The sequence below is a fragment of the Aquarana catesbeiana genome, linkage group LG11 (genome assembly GCF_042186555.1).
Source record: "Aquarana catesbeiana isolate 2022-GZ linkage group LG11, ASM4218655v1, whole genome shotgun sequence".
NCBI classification, from domain to species: domain Eukaryota; kingdom Metazoa; phylum Chordata; class Amphibia; order Anura; family Ranidae; genus Aquarana; species Aquarana catesbeiana.
In genome coordinates, this window is record NC_133334.1 from 273802282 (window position 1) to 273823342 (window position 21061).

Genomic DNA, 21061 nt, shown 5'->3' on the forward strand with positions numbered 1-21061 from the left:
TCACTGGTCCTCTAATCATTGTGGTCACTGGTCTTCTAATCATTGTGGTCACTGGTCCTCTAATCATTGTGATCATTGGTCTTCTAATCATTTTGGTCACTGGTCTTCTAATCATTGTGGTCACTGGTCTTCTAATCATTGTGGTCACTGGTCCTCTAATCATTGTGGTCACTGGTCCACTAATCGTGGTCACTGGTCCTCTAATCATTGAGGTCACTGGTCCTCTAATCATTGTGGTCACTGGTCCTCTAATCATTGTGGTCACTGGTCTTCTAATCATTGTGATCACTGGTCTTCTAATCATTGTGGTCACTGATCTTCTAATCATTGTGGTCACTGGTTCTCTAATTATTGTGGTCACTGGTCCTCTAATCATTGTGGTCACTGGTCCTTTAATCATTGTGGTCACTGGTCCTCTAATCATTGTGGTCACTGGTCTTCTAATCATTGTGGTCACTGGTCCTCTAATCATTGTGGTCACTGGTCCTCTAATCATTGTGGTCACTGGTCTTCTAATTATTGTGGTCACTGGTCTTCTAATCATTGTGGTCACTGGTCCACTAATCATTGTGATCACTGGTCTTCTAATCATTGTGGTCACTGGTCCACTAATCATTGTGGTCACTGGTCCACTAATCGTGGTCACTGGTCCTCTAATCTTTGTGGCCACTGGTCCACAAAAGATGAAAATTGATATTTACAATGTCACAAAAAAGACCCACATCGGGGGGTGTCTATCCCGGGGACTGTGGAGAAAGATGAATAGGCCCTCTGATAAATCAGGGGGGGGGCAACGCGGGACAGCGAGCAGGACAAGGCCTAGGCAGGAACCCAGTGAAGTCATCCACTTGTCCTCACACTTCTAAATTCTAGTCTCTTTTCCTATAGGGTGGTCACATACTGTCCCCTGACAGGCTCTCTCTGCCATCAATGCCAAGCCGTGCCTCCATGTCTGAGACCTCCGTGACCAACCTCCTGTAAGTTGGAATTCTATTTTATTGGGGTGCAGTGTATTTTGGAAGGTTTAGAACCCACATTTTTATTGCCTTTTCTTTGCTTGGGAGATTCACTCTCTTTTTGCCCTGCTGATCATTGTCCCTGGGATTGAAAGTAATAGAAAAAGGAACATTTTGAGTTGCCACCACAACAGGAATAGAAGGAAACTTTCCCAGAGGGGACACCTGTTCTGGTGACAACTGTGAAAGTAGAATGTGCAATTCGTTTAGTTCCGAATTTATTTTTTAACAAATTTTGACAAATTCGTTAATTCTGAAATCTCCAAATTTTTTAATTTCCAAAACTCCGAATTTGCGAATTTTCAAATTTCCGATATTTCGAATTCCGAATTTCCGAATTTTTGGATTCTCGGAATTCGAAATTTCGGAAATTCAAAAATTCGAAAATCCAAAAATTCGAAAATCTGAAAAAAAGAAAGAAAATCAGTAAAATTCGAAATAATAACTAACTACTAAATTATAGGTATCGGAATTTACTTTCAAATTTGGCTGTTTGTGAATGTAACAAGTACAAATTTATCCGAAGTTACGAATTATCTGAAATAACGAATGCCGTATCTAAAGAATGGAATGTAACGATCTAATAATAATAAATAATAATAATAAAACCTTTTTATTATTATTATTTATTATTAATTTGTTCCATTTCATTTGTTTAGATGCGGAATTAATTATTTCAGATAATTCGTAACTTCAGATAAATTTGTATTCATTACGTTCACAAACAAATTTGAAAGGAGATTCCAATCACTATAATTCAGTAGTTATTATTTCAAATTTTACTGATTTTTTTTCTTTTTCAGATTTTCAAATTTTTGAATTTCAAAAATTCCGGAAATTTGGAATTCAAAAATTCAGAATTCGAAATTTGGAAATCCGGAATTTGGAAATTCAGAAATTCGGAAATCCGGAAATTCGGAAATCCGGACATTCAGAAATCCAAAAATTTGAAATTTGGAAATCCGAAAATTCGGAAATCCGATAATTCAGAAATTTGGAAATTTGAAAATTCAGAAATTTGGAAATTTGAAAATTCAAATTTTACTGATTTTCTTTCTTTTTTTCAGATTTTCAAATTTTCAGATTTTCAAATTTTCGGATTTTTGAATTTCCGAATTTCCGAAAATCTGAAAAACTCGGAAATTCGGAATTAGAAAATTCCGAATTCGAAATTTGGAAATCCAAAATTTGGAAATTCGGAAATTCGGAAATCCGAAAATTCGAAATTCGGAAATCTGGAAATTTGGAAATCTGAAAATCCCAAAATTTGGAAATTCAGAAATGAGGAAATCCGGAAATTTGGAAATTCAAAAATCCGAAAATTCTAAATTTGGAAATCCGAACATTCGAAATTCGGAAATTTGGAAATTTTCGAATTTCCGAATTTCCAAAAAAAAAAGCAAAAAAACGAATGAAACGAAAATGATCAAATTTTTTGTCAGTGCACATGTCTAGTAAGAAGGGATTTACCTTACTTGGGAGAGATTGGGAAGGGAAATCTTTTGGGTTGGACGCAGATTGCAAAAAAAAAAAAAAAACAGATGGGTGTACTCCATCCAAAATAGGGAGTTTGGATATACTTTAAAGTGTACTTCACTCTACCAATCAACATTGATTATTTTGAATCCTTGTGCTGCTAGCATTAGTAAATAGAAAATATATCATATCTACTTGTTTAAAACAATTTTTTTTTTTTTTGGAGGAGGGGACGGAAGATTCGTAGATCGCCACACAACGATGCAGCGATCTTACACCGAAGTGGGGGCGGGTACCTGGTTTTGACAGGTATCCACTCCCCACCCCGAAAGGTGCCAAATGTGTCAGCGGAGGGGGGGGGGGGGGGGAGCACACAAGTGGAGCTTCCCCTTTTGGATGGAGCGCTGCTTTAACTTGGATTAAAGTGCTTATATTAAAGAGCCACTAAACAGCAAGAAAGTTTAAAGGAGAAGTACATCCAAAGCTCATTTGGCTGTACTCTTCCTATGGATCACAGAAGAATAGTTTTCAGCAGACAGCGGGCTGAAGCCTGCTGTCGGCAGACGTCAAAGAGCTGGTCCAAGATCGTGACAATTGAGTCGGGATCCACCCACATGCCTGGACTGGCACCCAGGGAGAGGCTGAGCTGGCCGCTCCCGCCCTCTCCAGAGCCCAGCTCTCCAGTGAGTGAGGGGGGGGGGGGGGCAGAGCAGAGAGCTGTGACTGACAGTCACCAGCTCTCTGCTCAGGGAGCTCTGAGAACCGAGTGATTGGCAGTGTTTGATCGCTTAGTTCTTAGTGGTAGAGCTGGCATTGGGACAGATGCAGCATCCACCTAGGTAAATATGATTCCCATACATCTCTTTTAGGCCCCTTTCACACTTGTGCGACTTGTCCTGTGACTTGGGACTGCAAAGTTGCACGTTGTACCCCTTTGATTTCCAATGAGTACCATTCATATCTGTGCGACTCCACAGTGACTTCAAAGTAGTCCCTGCACATCTCTGGTCCGACTTTGATGCGACCTGAGGACCATAGACCTCAAGATTACACAGGCATTGCTTCAAGTCGTGGCAAAATCGCATCAAAGTCACAACAAAATCGCTGCAAAATTGTGCGACTTTCAGGTCTTAAAGCGGGGTTCCGCCCAAAAAAAAAAAAATCTTTAAAACCAGCAGTTACACATACTGTACACATACTGTAGCTGCTGGCTTTTAACAATAGGACACTTACCTGTCCTGGAGTCCAGCGATGTCGGTAACCACAGCTGATGTTTCCATCAGCTGTCGGGTGCTGCCACCGCCGTTGCGTGTAAGGGTACCCCAACAGTGTAGCCTTACGGCTTCACGCCGGGAACCCTACTGCGCATGCGCGAGGCCCCGATCCTCTCTCTTACTGGCCCGGTGACAGGGAGAGGAGAAGGAAGGAGGAGGGTAGCCCCGGGGTCATGTCATGGGCCGCGGCCTGGACTCCCGGAAGTGGGAACAGGATACCTGTCAAAGACAGGCATCCTGTCCCCCCTCCCTCCCGAAAGGTGCCAGTTGTGGCACCGGAGGGGGAGAGAAGACAAATGAGCGAAAGTTCCATTTTTGGGTGGAACTCCACTTTAAGGAAAAAGCAATGAATAAATAAATATGTAAAAATATAAAATTAGCGATAAATTAGATCTTTCTGGAGATCACTGCGAAAGGGAAAAGATGTTCGGAGAGATCTGGCCAACAATACCCCATAACAGGGCAGTCCCCAACTTCAGAAGGACCTTGTGACCGAGGCTTGGGCCGGCTTTAGAATAGCGTGTTGTTCGAGTAAACGTTCGTATCTCAGAGCTTCTATTGCTATTAATTTATCTGTTGCAACTCCAGCCCGATCTTTTATTTTGTTTGGATCGATCAGGGAAGGGTTTAGGATCTCGGTCATGATGTAGTAGAAAGTCCCCCCCTCCCTCACCATCTCTTGTGCAGGTTTCACGTTGACTTCACAAGTGTCAAGTGAGGGAATTTCTCACTAATGGGGTCACAAGTGGAAATAAAAACTCTATCCAAACTTAAAAAAATGGCTTCTGTGAGGTTTTGATTTAAAATAAACCAATCTCACACCTGGGGCAATATATACTAAGCATAGAAAACTTTAAACAAATTCATAACCAAAGGTCAAAACAATTTGTAGATAGACAAATAGGCAGCTGAAGTGGTTTGCTCAAATGCTTCCTGTAAAACTTGACCTTGCCTTCTCCTAGGCTTCCCTACTGAGCCACTAATATGGCAGTCAATCACACAGACCAATGAGGTGGTTGGAGGGGTGGGGCCAAGCTTGACCTTAGAGGAAAAGTCAATATTGAAAAACAAACATTGGCTTCCTATATTGTCCGGATCAGGTGGTCCTTTTTTGATCTGTGGTTTGCACTGAGGGAAACCTCTGCACCGTTTTAATTGACCGATTTTAACGTTTGTGTATAGGCTGGTTACATCCATTGTTTTTATTCTGTCATCAGTACTCTTCTTTTTTTGTTGAGTTCTTTCTGCTTCTCACCCCTCAGCAGGGAGAATGGAAGCAAGGCGTGTCTGGACCTGCAGGCCATAGACACAGTGCGCAGTGGGCGGGACAGGGAGGACGCGGTCATGCACCATGTGCTGAGGGGGAGCCTCTACAAGCCACGGCGCATGGTAAGACCCTACTAAATGGAATCTATTGTCCTTTAACAAGATGCTTCCACATTCATAGAACGATCTAAAAGACCTGCAACGCAGTTCCTGCACTTGTATGTAATGGCAAGGATTGGTGGGGTGTGCTTGAGGGTCTGTTGTTGCAGGCTGTTGGGGGATCTAATGTTGCAGGGGGGGGGGATATTGATTGTTGCAGGGGGTCTATTTTTGCTGGGAGGGTCTTATGTTGCTCGAAGGGATCTATTGTTGAGGGAGGGGTCTATTATTGCTGGCTGCTGGAGGGTCTATTGATGCTGGCTACCGGGAGATCTATTGTTGCTGGGGTAGATCTGCTGTTACTGGGGGGGGGGATATTTTTTGATTGTGTTGCAGGTAGGGTTGCCACCTCTTTTTCCAACTCAAACCCGAACACTTTAGCGGCCTGGGACACCTTTGGGTGCCCCAAAGAGAGTAGTAGTAATGCGGTGCGCATAGCGTGCTGCAGCAAACAGTGGATGTGGCCAAATTGCTCTTGCTGACATCATCGGCCTGCCCCCCCCCCCAGTGATGCTAAGCCTGCCGCCCGCCGCTCCCGGACGGCAGCAGGTTTGTGTGTGACTATCTTGGTTACTTGGGGAGCTACAGCCCGGTCTGAATCCCGGACACATGATTCAAAACCTGGACAGGTGGCAACCCTAGTTGCAAAGGGGGGGGGGTCTTTTGTTGTTGGGGGGTCTATTGTTGTTGAGGGTGCCTATTGTTACTGGCGGCAGGGAATCTATTCTATTGGTTTCTTGTTATCATTAACAAGTTCCATACAAATTACTCACAAATCCATCACAAAATGAATGGTTCTGTATTCTCTAAAAAGGGGCAGTACTGGTAGGTGGGCATGGGGTGGCACCAAGGGAATGTGCTTGGAGGCGGGTAGGGAGCAGGAACAAGGGGGCATTCAGAAAGGGGAAGTACTTGCACCTATTCTCTGATAAATTCTCAGATTTATCCCTGAAGAGGCCTAATGGGGGGCAGGTTGACACACATTGCACAGACCACTGTTCACTATCAGGAAACAAGTCTAGATCTAGGAAAATGATGTCCAGCCAACGCATGTAGACAGGGAGTGGCTAAAAAAAAGGTGAAAATTGTGTTTAAAAAGAAATGGTGGCTGCTTATGATATTCTAGCAAACTAAACGTCAACCAGTTATGGATTTTATCTTCAATGCAGATATCTGTCATTGGTCTCAATTCACAAAAACTTCAACGCCAGCCTTAGGCACTCTGTGTTCAGCCATGTGATTGTAATTTTTTGAAATTTCATCGGACTCAACTGGAAATAATGGTCACGTTTTTTTGAAAATAGGGACGCTTATACCAGTGTGTTAGCTTCGTGAATTGAGCCCGTTGTCTGTAACTCTTGCAGTGCAAGTCAAGCTACAGTCGCCATTTTATGACCCAGGATGAGCAGGAGCGCCAGGAGAAGGAGGTCTTCCAGCAAAACATGAAGCGGAGGCTGGAATCGTTCAAATCCACCAAACACAACACCTGCGCGTCCAAGTCCCGGGTCAAAAAAGATGGCCGCAAGAAGGTATGGAAGCTTCTGAAAGAAGAGCTGGCCATATGCATGACCCATCCCGTTCTTTCGATCATTCTCTTAACTAAGATAATCTATCAAGTCATAGGCTCCCATTGCTGACCTCTCCTTTTGAAAGGGCTGAGTGCCTGGTCCACTGGCTTTGACACTTGCACATTTGGACCTCCGATTGTTCTCTGATCTCTTACTTTTTCCAAGTCGGAGAATCAAAAGGTATTTAAAGCCAGTGTGGCAGCATAACAGCCAAGCAACCAGCACTTTCAGAAAGGTCAGCAGTAGCAGACCCTATAAAGAAGTGGCACCCAGTAAAAAAATGATGTTTTATAATCAGTGGCATCCCTCTCAATGTGGCACCCCCCCCACATGCACCCCCCCCCCAGTTTCAGCCCTGATGCCGCCCCCACTGCCCCACCTGTCTAGGTGTGACAGGAAGGCACGAGCCCCTCTCAGTGCGGCCCCTGGGTATATACCCTCTCCGCTCCCTAGTTTCGACCCTGTTTATACTTAACTTTCTGGGCCCCATGATGCAAGAAATCTTCGCTTTCTATTTTATTTCTTTTTTGTTTTTTTTAAATGTTTATTGGGTTTTTCAAACAAAAGAAAAGGAAAAACATATCACAATTGAACACGACCAGTAACAATTGTCTCATATTCAGACATACTATACCAATACAATGAAGGTTACGTGGAGGGCACCACAAATAGCATATGATACCACAGGATAAAAGTCATACAAAAATGTTAAAGTGATTGTAAAGCTTTGTTTTTTTTTTTTATGAATAACAATTTCTGCCTATCACTGACACTATTATTCTTTTTCACCATCTGTAATGTGGTTATTCTTTCCAATGACCACAATTATAAGGGTCATTCTTCCTCAACCAAGGTTCCATTAAAAGCCTGCAGCAGACTGATAATTTCAGCCTAGGCAGCATCACAGGACTGGAGCTCCAGGATGGCTTTTTAACAATAAAAGGTGGAGCTTTTTTGAAAATGATTATCTTGTTGCTCTTTGTCATCTGAATCTCTATATAAATCGTGTATAATAATAATAATATATCAGGGTTTCACAAATAGGGTTCCTCCAGAGGTTGCTAGGGGTTCCTTGCGCAATAAGAGTTTTCTGACTCTCAGATAAGTTCCCACTGACACCATTGATCTTTTTTGCTTTCCGTAAAAGAGATAATTCTTCTCAATGACCACACGTGTAAGGAGCATTTTTCCTCAACTAGGGTTCCTCCAGAGGTTGCTAGGGGGTTCCTGAGCAATTAGCACTTTCTGCCCATCAGGTATGTTCCCACTGACACAATTGATCTTTTTTGCTTTCCGTAAAGGGATCATTCTTCTCAATGACCACATGTGTAAGGAGCATTTTCCTCAACTAGGGTTCCTTCAGAGGTTACTAGGGGGTTCCTGAGCAATGAGTACTTTCTGCCTATCAGGTATGTTCCCACTGACACCTTTGATCTTTTTCACCATCTGTAAGGTGGTAATTCTTCCCAATGACCACAGGTGTAAGGGACATTCTTCCTCAACCAAGGTTCGATAGAAAGCCTGCAGCAGACTGATGACATTATCTCAGCCTAGGCACCGTCAAGGGACTGGAGCTCCATGATGGCTTTTTAACAATAAAAGGTGAAGCATTTTTGAAAGTGATCATCTTGTTGGTCCATATCAGGGTTTCTCAACTAGGGTTCCCCCAGAGGTTGCTAGGGGTTCCTTGAGCAATAAGAAATTTCTGACTCTCAGATATTTTCTCACTGACACCATTTATCTTTTTTACTACTAGTAAAGGGGTAATTCTTCCCAATGACCACAAGTGTAAGGAACATTCTTCCTCAACTAGGATCCCTTCTAGAGGTTGCTAGGGGTTCCTTGAGCATATTCTGACTCTCAGATAAGTTCTCACTGACACCGTTGATCTTTTTGGTATCTGTAAGGTGGTAATTCTTCCCAATGGTCACAAGTGTAATGCCTCATACAAACGAGCAGACTTTTCGACTGGACTGGTCCGACGGACAATTCGACCGTGTGTGGGTTTCATCGGACCTGCAGCAGACTTTTTCGGTCGAAAATCTGACAGACTTTAGATATCGAACATGTTTCAAATCTTTCCGACGGACTCGAGTCCAGGCGAAAAGTCCGCTCACCTGTATGCTAGTGCGACGGAAAAAAAACGACGCTAGGGCAGCTATTGGCTACTGGCTATGAACTTCCTTATTTTAGTCCGGTCGTACGTCATCACGGACGAATCTGTCGGACTTTGGTGTGATTGTGTGTAGGCAAGTCCGTTCGATGGGAAAGTCTGCCGAAAGTCTGTCGGATAGACCGTCAGACCAGTCCGGTCAAAAAGTCCGCCCGTGTGTACGCTGCATAAGGAGCATTCCTCCCCAACCAAGGTTCCACAGAACCCTAGGGTTCCTCCACAGGTTGCTAAGGGGTCCTTGAGCAATGTGCAATTTCTGCCTCTCAGGTAAGTTCCCACTGACACTATTGACCTTTTTAGCTATCTGTGAGGGGGTAAATAATCCCAATGACCACAAGTGTGAGGAGCGTTCTTCCCACTGACCGTCCAACTAATGTATTATGAGTTGTAGAAACAGTCATTTTTAGCAGGGGTTCCCTGACCGGAAAGTTATTTTAGGGGTTCCTCTGTGTTGAAACGGTTGAGAAAGGTTGCCCTATATTGTGACAGGCCAAGAATATCTTTTGCAGGTATTACAGGTCCTCTTTATTGATTGGCCTTATGCTAATCCAATTCTCTGAACTGATAATACTTCTTTTTCTTATTTTCAGTTGCGTGAATGTTATAATAGGATGCTGAGTACATTCCGTCTTATAAAGGGCTTTAATGTATTTTGGCAGAAGGACGCATTGTGCTGTACGAATGCCGTTTCCAAGACGACCTTCTGGATAGCGGAGACGTCTGCGATGTATTTATTTACAAGCTTGTCCTATTTACGTAATTGTTCCATACTGAGCCCTGCCGCTCGGTTTGTTAGCAAACGGTAATTTAATCCACAGATGGTTATCCAGTCGGATTCATGTCAACATTTTTATCCACTTCTCAGTGAGTAACTGAAAGGAAAACCTCAGGGTAACCAGCAAAATGGAATCTTTGGGACCAGCCAAGAGCTACATATAACTGAATAGTATTTAATTTGCCTTCATTGCAGATAATTTCAATTTCACATCCTTTAATGTTTAACCGTCTACTGGCTCTGCTCTGTGATCTTCCACTAAAATAAAATGAGCTTATGACAAAAAAAAAAATAATTATAGGTTACAGTTAGTGAAAACGTAATGAAAAAATGATCAGTACGTCCAGAGATATAGGCAGCTAAAGTTATATGAGGATCTTGTCTTTTCCCTGCCTCCTGAGCCTTGCTATTGGCCAGTGAGGCAACCCATCACAATAAAAGACCAATAAAGAGGAAGAAGACTTGAGGTTAGAGATGTGCCCGAGAGAAAAATTTGTTTTGTCTCTGATTCATTCCTTAAGTAAATCATTTTATTTTGTCATATTTGTTATATTAGATCGCTTTGTTTCGCATAGCCAGATTTGTTTTGTATATTCGTTGTTCTGAATCGATTTGTATTTTCGAAAGTTATTGCGGAAGATTGGCTTCAGTGGCGTCGCTAGGGGGTAGCTTTTGGGGCTATAGCCCCGAATCTGGGGTCCATAGCCCCGAGTCTCTTTAGGGGTCCCCAAGGGGAGGGGAGGATCTCTGGGGACCCTGATGTTAGTGGGGGGCTCTCTGGGGACCCTGATGTAAGGAGGAGGCTCTCTGGGGAAACTGATGTAATGGGGAGGCTCTCTGGGGACCCTAATGTAAGTGGGGCTCTCTGGGAACAATGATGTAAGTGGGGGGCTCTCTGGTGACCCTGATGCAAGGGGGAGGCTCTCTGGGGACCCTGATGTAAGGAGGAGGCTCTCTGGGGAAACTGATGTAAGGAGGAGGCTCTCTGGGGACCCTGATGTAAGGGGGGGGGGCTCTCTGGGGACCCTGATGCAAGGGGGAGGCTCTCTGGGGACTCTGATGTAAGGAGGAGGCTCTCTGGGGAAACTGATGTAAGGAGGAGGCTCTCTGGGGACTCTGATGTAAGGAGGAGGCTCTCTGGGGACCCTGATGTAAGGGGGGCTCTCTGGGGACCCTGATGTAAGTGGGGGGCTCTCTGGGGATATATACACACACACGTATATTACTGTATATACATCTGTATGCCCGCCCAAGCGTATGACTTTCTTTACTACGCTGCTATGGGCTCTAGCCCCAGATCTTTTGTAGACCTAGCAACGCCCCTGATTGGCTTTATATGTTTTGTATTTTTCCGGAGATTACTTATGCACTCTGAGTCTTCCCTGCTAGTCCAACCCATAAAGAGAAATGGAATGAGCTGATTGGACCATATCTACTGGAGTCGTGTGCATCCAAAAGTAACTACTGGAACAAAACTAAGACTAATTCAGAGATTCTGATGGATCCACCTCCATCCGACCCAAACACAATAAGTAGGAATCATCTTATTTCACTTTTATACCATACTGTATTCCAGGGGTGGCCTTAGCACTTCCACCGCCCTCCCTATCCATGTGCCCGGCCCCTTTCAGGACCCCGGGCATATGAATTCCTATGGCGGGGGTTTGTTTTTTGAAGCACCTGATTAGAGCCAGAGGCTCTAACAGGCTTCAAAATAGGGTGGGCCTCTGGGTGCAGAGAGTGCGCTCCCCGATCCCACCCAATTGTGTGACCATAGCGAATGAATTTTCACTATTTTCACACTACAGTTACTCCCCACCAATCGGGAGGCAGGTCAGTGAGACCGGAATCCCGATTGGCCAAAGCGCCAGGCGATCCTTTTGCTGTGGAAGAGGAGACACGCTGGAGCCTGACCCGCCGCTGCCAGCAGCATAGTAAGTGCCTGCCCTGTCGCGGGTGGGGGGGGTGTGCATCAGTGCCGCACTGCCCGGAAGGGGGGTAGTGCTGGTTGTTTGCCTCCCCCCCAGAAGAAAAGCCCACCACCACCACAGCCGCCACTTCTGTATTCATTGCAATATGTTTCCATTTCATATGTAGCACATTTTTTATAATAATGAAAAATGTTAATGCAAAAAGAATTGGCTGATTATCCGAGAGTCAAAGACTACCGCGCTGATTTCATTTGAATAAAACAAATGAATCCCAATTAATACCTATTCATTCGTTATATTGTTGAGTAGAATTAATTTCCCCATTCCCAACTGACACCTACAAATGAAACGAATGGTTCCACCCCAATTCAAAAAGAATCTTATTAGAATATTCACGCCACGCTCTCTAGAATAAAAACAATTGGATCCAAATCAATGTGGATCCTTCATTATGTCTTTACGTTATTTCGGATTCTTCCAACATTGACAAAAAAGCCCAAATTATCGCATGTCATCTGATTGAATGTAATTGAATTTGTTGTTTTTTTGTGTTATTTTGGATTTGTTTAAATTCATTACTATTGTGATTGGGAGATTCGGATACATCCGAATCTCTGAATAACAAAAATGTCATCCAAAAATGAATTGCACATGTCTACTTGAGGTCAATGGTGGCTTTTATTGGGAAAATTGTGATTTACTTGTAACTTTAGCTGTCTATATTTAGTGATCCACTCATGATTTTAACGTGTGGTTTTCACCAGTGTGTCACGAGGGCCACGTACCTGAGGTGAGACTGAAGTAGTGGGGAGGCCTCCCTTGCACCTCGGGTCCTTGAAGCCTCTGGAGATGGAGACAGAGACTTGGTGGACACCGAGTGGCAGGGGTGCCAGGGGTGCGGAGCACCCTGCAAGCCTTAGTCCAAGATCCGAGCCGAGGTCAAGTCCAGTTTGGCAACGAAGTATAGAAGGGTTAATCAGAAGAAGAATGGTTGAGATCCAAGCCGGGGTCAGTTCCAATCTTGCAGCTGAGTACAAAAAGGGGCAAAGAAGTAGAATGGTCAAGGTACAAATCAGAGGTCAATGGCAAGCAGCAATCAAGAGTAGTCGTATAGGTTTCCAGATCACAACAAGTTCAGACAGATCACACACTAGCACAGGAACAAGGGGGGACTGAAGATAATCCAGCAATTTGGCAGCGTCTGGGCGGGGCTTATATAGGGAAGTTTGAGGTCACTTCCTGTGTGCCTCCAGGGCATTTTCCTGCCTTTTTCCATCAGGTTGAGGTCACTTCTTGTGCACCTCCTGGGCATTTTCCCGCCTTTTTCCATCAGGTCTTCTGCGCAGGTGTGGGTTGGCTCACTGAGGCATCTTTGGCGCATGCTCAGTTGGCACAGATTTTCTCTACGCATGCACCAACGTGCCATTGGTGCATGCGTAGTAAGCCCTGGACTCTTACACAGTGGCAGACAGTCAACAAAAGGGCCCATGTGGAATTATTGGACCCCCAACATTAGTACAACCATTCAATTGTCTGGGTTTGAGACAAGCCTATATAATCAGAAGACAGGTCCTTGAGACCCATCTTACTATAACTGCAGTATTCCTTCCCTCTATTTGCTGCCAACACCTTACCCTACAGAGAACATGGGGGGAGATTTACTAAAACTAGAGCACTCAGAATCTGGTGGCAGCCAATTAGCTTTTACCAGCTTATTCAAATTAAGCTTTGCCAAAAAAAAAAAAAAAAAAAACCTGGAAGCTGATTGGTTTCTATGCAGAGCTGCACCAGATTTTACAGTTTTTGTAAATAACCCCATGGTGTCCTCCTCTGGTACTGAAAAACTCTAACAAGCTGGAGCAGTTCTAGGAAAGTTAAGCTGGCGATACGCTAGTAGATTTTCATTCAAAATTTTCTTCTAAGAACGCCATACCTCCCAACATTTTGAGATGGGAATGAGGGACACCTACTAAAAAACGTATGTAGGCATAGGACACGCCCTCTTCCACACCCCCTTAAAGGAGAATTAACCAAAAAAAAGGTTAATTAAATCCACAAGCTTTTTTTTTACCACTACTATTCCTTTATATTGGCTTTAAAAATTTACAAATGCAGCAATTTAGAATTTGGATGGAAGGTTTAGCTTCTGGGAAACACTTTTTGAAAGATAAAAAGTGAATTTTATATACAACTATGAGGATCAGACCAAAATGAGCGACAAATGAGGGGGAAAGAGGGACAGAGGGACCTTACTCCAAATCAGGGACAGTCCCTCGATATCAGGGACAGTTGGGAGCTATGAGACCTCTCATTCAATTATCATATCACTAGTGGGGTCAAATTGACGTTCGCATTCAAGCGTAGTGACGAGAATATATGAAGAAGCAGGGGGGCAAATTTTTTTCTCAAATGAACAAATCTCCACCATTATTGGATTTCGGTCAGCAAAGTCTATTTGTTCTGAATTTGAATGCTAAAAGCAAATAAAATTATGAAGTAGTTGGTCAGAGGTTCACCATATCACTCAGAACTGCATGGCCCGGGAACTGCCTCTGGACCCTACTCTAGAAGAGATGGGGGACCTGATGGCTACAGAGAGGGGCACGTGGGACATGTTTGAAAAAAATGGTTTTGCTGGCATGACTTTTCCTATTCAACTGAATATACAAAAAAAAGATACAGAAGAACCGACTGTAGACATTCTGATTATTATGGTGGAGGAGGCCAGATCAAATTGCAAAAGGCCTTTTAGGCCAGGCCAGGTGTTCTCTGGAGTGAGGCTATCCCCCTGGAGAACCTGGGAAAAGTTTATCCAAGCCAGAGATGACTGCAATGATCCTGACTCTGGAAGGCTAACTGTAAAGAGCAGTGAGCTATATACACACGGCCCAAGGCTGATCAGGACCCTCTGAGTAGGGTTGCCACCTCACCCCTTTAAAACCAAACACATATTAATTACACAGGTTCTGTGGCTGATTAAGGTAGTGATTAACCTCACTTGGTGCCTCATCTGCGTTAATTTGGCCTTAGAGAACCTTTTTTATTCATAATAATAGAGGGACCTCTGCGCTACTATAATGTGAAAATGTGAGAGTGTGTGTAATGCAACAAAATCTAATTGTATACACCAATCTACCAATGGGAAATATTCATATGTGTTCGGGTTTAAAGGGAGGAGGTGGCAACCCTACCTCTGAGTGAGTACTGATGACCCCAGGAGACAGGAGTGGTGGGGAAGATGGCTTACCAAAATGTACTGTGTGCTGCTTTTACATGCGACTGCTGCAGTTTGTCCACTATATGTAATTTACTAAATGCTGTCAAGTGACCCTGGATAGCATGTTTCTGTGATGTCAGTTCCCGGCAAAGCGAGTGACGTCTTCGCTACTGGCCAGACGCAGGTGGCTTCTCGCATTGAGCTATGGCTTGTCACCAGCCCCCCCTTGGTCGTGGTCTATTGTGGTCACATACAGCGTCAGATCAGCTTCTCTCGAATTGCTGGGTAGTCACCATCTGGTCCAAGCTGCCCTTACCATCGCTGCGACCCGCCATCCATCCAGACACCTCCCGGAGCGCTCTCAGTGGACCACTCATGAAGGTTAGCTGATGGTAACACACACCTCTGGCATTTGTTTGATCAAGCGTATCTTTTTTAATCCAATAAACGAGACAAATGTTGGGGATCTAAGCACTCCTAGGAATTCTTGCTGCTTTTTATATGTCTCTGTGATGTGACTGTAATGCCATCATAAAGTAACATCAGTAAAGTGCAGCAATCCTAATGTGTGTAGACATTCCTTCCTTGAGATATAAAGGTCAATGCCCGGGAATGTCGTGAGGAGGCCTCTGGCAAGGAAATGGGCACAAGGTGGCAGAAGGTCAAAATCTCAAGCAGGAAGGTTGTTGTTCTGGTAGAAGGAGTAGGGAGGTAACTTGTGCTTGTGGCGCCATTGCACAGATAAGCGCATTCTCCTTACAAGTTCCTTCTTAGCAACAAGCCGAACGTCTGAACTTTTTGCTGGTTCCATAGAATGGACAGTTCCATAGTGCAGCGATCAGACATTTTATGCTGCAAAAACTCAGAGTTTCCATTATTTCATAAAATTTTGCTCTTTTTTCCTATTCCATGCCTCATTCACTGGCAGAAGCGCTGCCAAGATAACCCTGTTACATCGGCAAATGATCACTGGGCCTGGCTAAAAACGCAAACCTTGAAAGAAAGACTGCGATGGATTTGTTTCATGGAAGATCCGAGTCACTTTCTCAGCTCTGGTTCATTTCTTCAGTTGTATGTTTTGTGCTTTGTTTCGTGCTTCGGTCAAGTCTCACTTGGGTTTGCCAGCCAGACGCGTGCCTGTCATCATGAGGACCATTGGTTGGGGGCCAACTTGTATCTGTTTCCATAGACAAAAATTTTATCCACAAACAGAAAATGGACTGGTATGTACAATGTTTAAGCCGACCACAAACAGGAATAAAGCCTCGTACACACGATCGGATTGTTGGCCAACAAAATCGTGGAATTTTGTCCAAAGGGCGTTGGCCCAAACTTGTCTTGCATACACACGGCCACACAATTGTTGGTCAGCAATTACGAGCGTAGTGACGTACTACGTGGTTTTTCAGCTCTTTAGCGCCACCCTTTGGGCTCCTTATGCTAATTTCGTGTTAGTAGAAGTTTGGTGAGTGTTGATTCCCACTTTTCTTTTCGCGTTTTTCATTTAGCGCTTTTAAGTTCGCGCTTTTCATTTCGTGCTTTTCAGTATGTTTCTGAACGGCCATTCATCAACCAGACTTGTTGTGGAATCGGAGGAGATAATTTATTTATTATTGGCCTCGGAGTTATTGCTTTGACATTATTTTTTTGGTTGAATAATAATGATTTGATTTGGTATATTTTCTATATTTTTGGATGCATAGAATACACTTTTTGTTTAAGTTCTATTGGCAGATAGCATGTCTAATTTTATTTGTTTTCTTTTTTTAATGCACAATAAAAAAAATCGTGTAGAATAATAAGAATGTGTTTTACTTCAAATGACAGTTTGGGAGTCGGCAGTTACATTTAAAAAAATACAATGTAAAATTGACAAGGGAGACCAACATAGTTGTATCTTTGATCTTAAAAACTACGGGATAATGGTGTTGTGGTAACTTGCCAAAATAAAAAAAAAAAAAGCATAATAATATTATTCCTGATATCACTAGAAAAAAAAAGCCTTTGAAAATTTGTTTGCCATTACTCCATCAGTATCACCAGCATTAAAGAAGAGGAGAATTGTGCGCTGCATTTGGAGATTTCATAATTTGCCGCGTCACGAATGTTAATTCTCCATTACCAACGCTAGTTTACAAGACCGACCGCTTCCGGCTCGTCCTTGCTTCCGAGCATGCGTGTTTGTACTTTGGACTTTTGTCCGACGGACTTGTGTACACACGCTCGGAAAATCCGACTTTTGTCTGCGGAAAATTTGAAAACCTGCTAATCCAACATTTGTCAGCGGAAAGTCCGACAACAATTGTCCGATGGGAGCGTACACACGGTCGGATTTACCGCCAACAGTCTGTCATCGAACATTTTCTGTCGGAAAGTCCAATCGTGTCTACGCGGCTTAAGGGTGTTAAAAAACAGTAGATGGAATACTTGATATTGTCCTTATTGCCCATATATGAAGTTAAAAAACATCCCACACTGATCATGCATATAATCAGTGTATTCTGACAACGGGAAGTCTCCCCACCGTCAGAATACAGTGGTTCTAAAAGCTGAAGGTTTTTTTTACCTTCATGCATTCTATGCATGAAGGCAAAAAACTTTCTGTGTGCAGAGGCCTTATCCCAGCCACCCTAATAGTTACCCAAGCCCCCTCCAATCCTGCGATGTGCACGAGAGCCTCGGCTGTATGAGGACTCTCCCTCCTCATTGGCTGGCACAGCAGCGGGAGCCCGTTGGCTTCCACTGCTGTCAATCACAGCTAGTGAGCCAATGAGGAGACAGCGGGGGTTGGGGGCCGAGCCGCGGCTCTATGTGTCTTATGGGCGCATAGAGCAGCGGCTCAGGAGCGAGCACACAGCGGTGCCCCCAAGGCAAACGGCTTTCTCTGGGGGGCACTGCTCAAGATGGAGGAGCCAGAAGCACTGGCGGGGGACCCGAAAAGAAGAGGATCGGGGCTGCTCTGTGCAAAACCACTGCACAGAGCAGGTAAGTATGACAGGTTTATTATTAAAAAAACAAAAAACAAAGCTTTAGTATCACTTTAAAGTGGTTTCCTCTGTTTGACAATAAAAATAAGACAGCAGCTACAAATACTAGAGGACACTCACCTGTCCAGGGATCCAGTGCCGTGCTCACCCGAACCAGTTCTTTGCCAGTCTTCTGGTCCCCGGTGCCAGCATATTTACTGTGGCCAGCCAGCTGTGATTCCTTGCGGCTTCTCAGCCAGCTGCCCACTGTGCATGTGTGAGCCACGCACACTTTGTCAATGGTCCCGCAGCCTTCTGAGACCTATGACGTGTCCCAGAAGGGTGTGTGGGGGAGGGAGAGATCTTCCAAGATAAGAAACAGATACCCACTTGGCTCCATCCCCCTAAAGAAAAGTACCAAAAACAGAGGCGGAGTCGGGGAGGAGGGCATAAAACAAAACTTCTTCTTTGCATTAAGGTAAAAACATTTTAGGTGCAACTCCTCCCAGCCCCCCCCCGCCCCCCAAATACTTACCTGAGCCCAATCTCAGGCCAAGGCTTTGCCCAAGAGCAGCGGCACTACTCTCTCTCTTCCTTCTCACTGGAGCCATTGGCTTCTGCTGCTGTCAATCAAATCCAGTGACGAAGACGCAAGGGGTGGGGCTGAGCCGCTGAGTTGTCAACACTGTGCAGCTCAGGAGCGAGCCCACACGAGTACCCCTCCCCGCCAAGCGGCTTGCTAGGGGGGTTGCTTGAAGGCAGGAGGAGCCAGGAACGTCCTTGGGGGGACCTCAGGAGAGGAAGATTGGGGCTGCTCTGTGCAAAACCATTACACAGAGCAGGTAAGCATGATATGTTTGTTTGTTTGTTTTTTTTTAAATGAGCATTTAACCCTTGCAGTGCGGTGGGCCCATGGGTCCTGTCCATAGGTTCACTTTAAGGCAACAATAACCAGAAATGCATCTGAAGTATGTTAAAATTTCCCACCGACATGTTCAATGAGGGTAGAAAAAAGCTGCGGCGCTCAAAGATTTGCGCTGACAGATATTACTATAAAACAACCTTCTCTTTTGTTTCACGGAAGCCCCGTGCAAGCCTATAGGAAATTTATCAGCCAGATGCATGAGATTGGGACCCACCACATTGTGCCTTAATAGTAAATGCTAAGTCAGCAATCTGGAAGCACACACTCTCCTTATTAATCCAAACCTCCCCCCCTCCGTAGCCAGGCCTTGCCAGCTCTGCAAGAAAGCAATCCAAAGAAACGTGATTTGGGGAGCGGGAGACGTGTCCTGTCCATATTGTGCCAACAACCAATCCACAGCCGCAGGTTTACAGCCATTCTTGGAGTCGAAAACCCTAATTTCCTACCGGCTCCAAGACTTTACGAGCTAGAACATACTCTCACTAAGAGGGAAGGCTGCTCCTTAAATAATCCATAGATGATGCTCTGAGTCGTATTTTCCACTGAGAGCTTGCATGGTGGTGAGAGTGTGATAGATTTTCAGTCTGGTTTTAATATACTAACCCCGTTTTTTTTTGTTTTTTTTTTCATTTTATTTTGTCTGGAGCTGACGCCAAATTGCCAAGCATGCATTGTGCCGGGATCCTTGTTTTAAAGGCCAAGCAAAACTAAAATATAGTCGATGCTACAAAATAAATATGTTGAAGTGTCAATCTACCCAGAAATGATTTTGCAGTCAAAGATGTTCTTGCACACCCAGGGCAATGGTGCCCACCTTTGTGGCACCTTCTATGGCTCTTTAAAAGGAATCTCCCCACCTACTGATACCTACCTTTGCCGCTCCCCCCCCCTGTTCATCTTTGGAAGCACAGGACCTTCCTCAAGCAGCCAATCACTAGACCAAGGTTGGTCTTTAAAGTGACCCACTGAGCACTTGGCTCCGCTTAGGGGCCTTTCCAGGTCACCTAATGCAATGTAAGTTAGCCGCAGAGTCCTTTACAGGTCTATGGCCATGCTACACTGGCTAGTGGAGGCCTGTCCATAAGGACCTCTAGATGTCATTATCACTGGTGGGGCAAGAGCCCTAAAGGGATCCTGCTGGCACCTGCTGTGTTAATAAATAATAATAAATAATAATAATAAACCAATAAATGGTGCCCGGAGGTGGGTAGGGGGTGGAACCAATGAACGGTGCTCGGAGATGGGTAGAGGTTGGAACCAATAAATGGTGCCCGGAGGTGGGTAGGGGGTGAAACCAATAAACGTGCTCGAGGTGGAACCAATGAACGGTGCTCGGAGGTGGGTAGAGGTTGGAACCAATAAATGGTGCCCGGAGGTGGGTAAGGGGTGGAACCAATGAACGGTGCTTAGAGGTGGGTAGGGCTGGAACCAATGAACAGTACTTGGAGGTGGGTAGAGTGTGGAACCAATAAATGGTGCCCAGAGGTGGTTAGGGGGTGGAATCAATGAATGGCGCTCGGAGATGGGTAGAGGTTGGAACCAATAAATTGTGTCTGGAGGTGGGTAGGGGGTGGAACCAATAAACGTGCTCGGAGGTGGGTAAGTGGTGGAGCCAATGAACGGTGCCCGGAGGTGGGTAGAGGTTGGAACCAATAAATGGTGCCCAGAGGTGGGTAGGGGGTGGAATCAATAAACGGTGCCCAGAGGTGGGTAGGGGGTGGAACCAATAAAACGGTGCTTGGAGGTGGGTAGATGGTGGAACCAATAAACGTGCTCGGAGGTGGAACCAATGAATGGTGCTCGGAGGTGGGTAGGGGGTGGAACCAATGAACAGTGCTTGGAGGTGGGTAGAGTGTGGAACCAATAAATGGTGCCCGGAGGTGGTTAAGGGGTGGAACCAAATGGTGCCCGGAGGTGGGTAGGGGGTGGAACCAATAAACGTGCTCGGAGGTGGAACCAATGAATGGTGCTCGGAGGTGGGTAGAGGTTGGAACCAATAAATGGTGCCCGGAGGTGGGTAGGGGATGGAACCAATGAACAGTGCTCTGAGGTGGGTAGAGGTTGGAACAAATAAATGGTGTCCGGAGGTGGGTAGGGGTTGGAACCAATAAACGGTGCTCGGAGGTGGGTAGGGGGTGGAACCAATGAACAGTGCTTGGAGGTGGGTAGAGTGTGGAACCAATAAATGGTGCCCGGAGGTGGTTAAGGGGTGGAACCAAATGGTGCCCGGAGGTGGGTAGAGGGTGGAACCAATAAATGGTGCCCGGAGGTGGGTAGGGGGTGGAACCAATGAATGGTGCTCAGAGATGGGTAGA

The 21061-nt window shown here is 44.9% G+C and overlaps 1 protein-coding gene across 1 annotated transcript in view; it reads left to right on the forward strand.

Moving 5' to 3' along the window:
- SLC9A5 (solute carrier family 9 member A5) overlaps nucleotides 1–21061 on the forward strand; it is a 143111-nt gene that overhangs the window by 106351 nt on the left and 15699 nt on the right. The window contains 3 exon segments of the mRNA XM_073605843.1: nucleotides 889–977; nucleotides 5029–5155; nucleotides 6556–6720. Coding sequence (XP_073461944.1) covers nucleotides 889–977; nucleotides 5029–5155; nucleotides 6556–6720 — 381 coding nt within the window.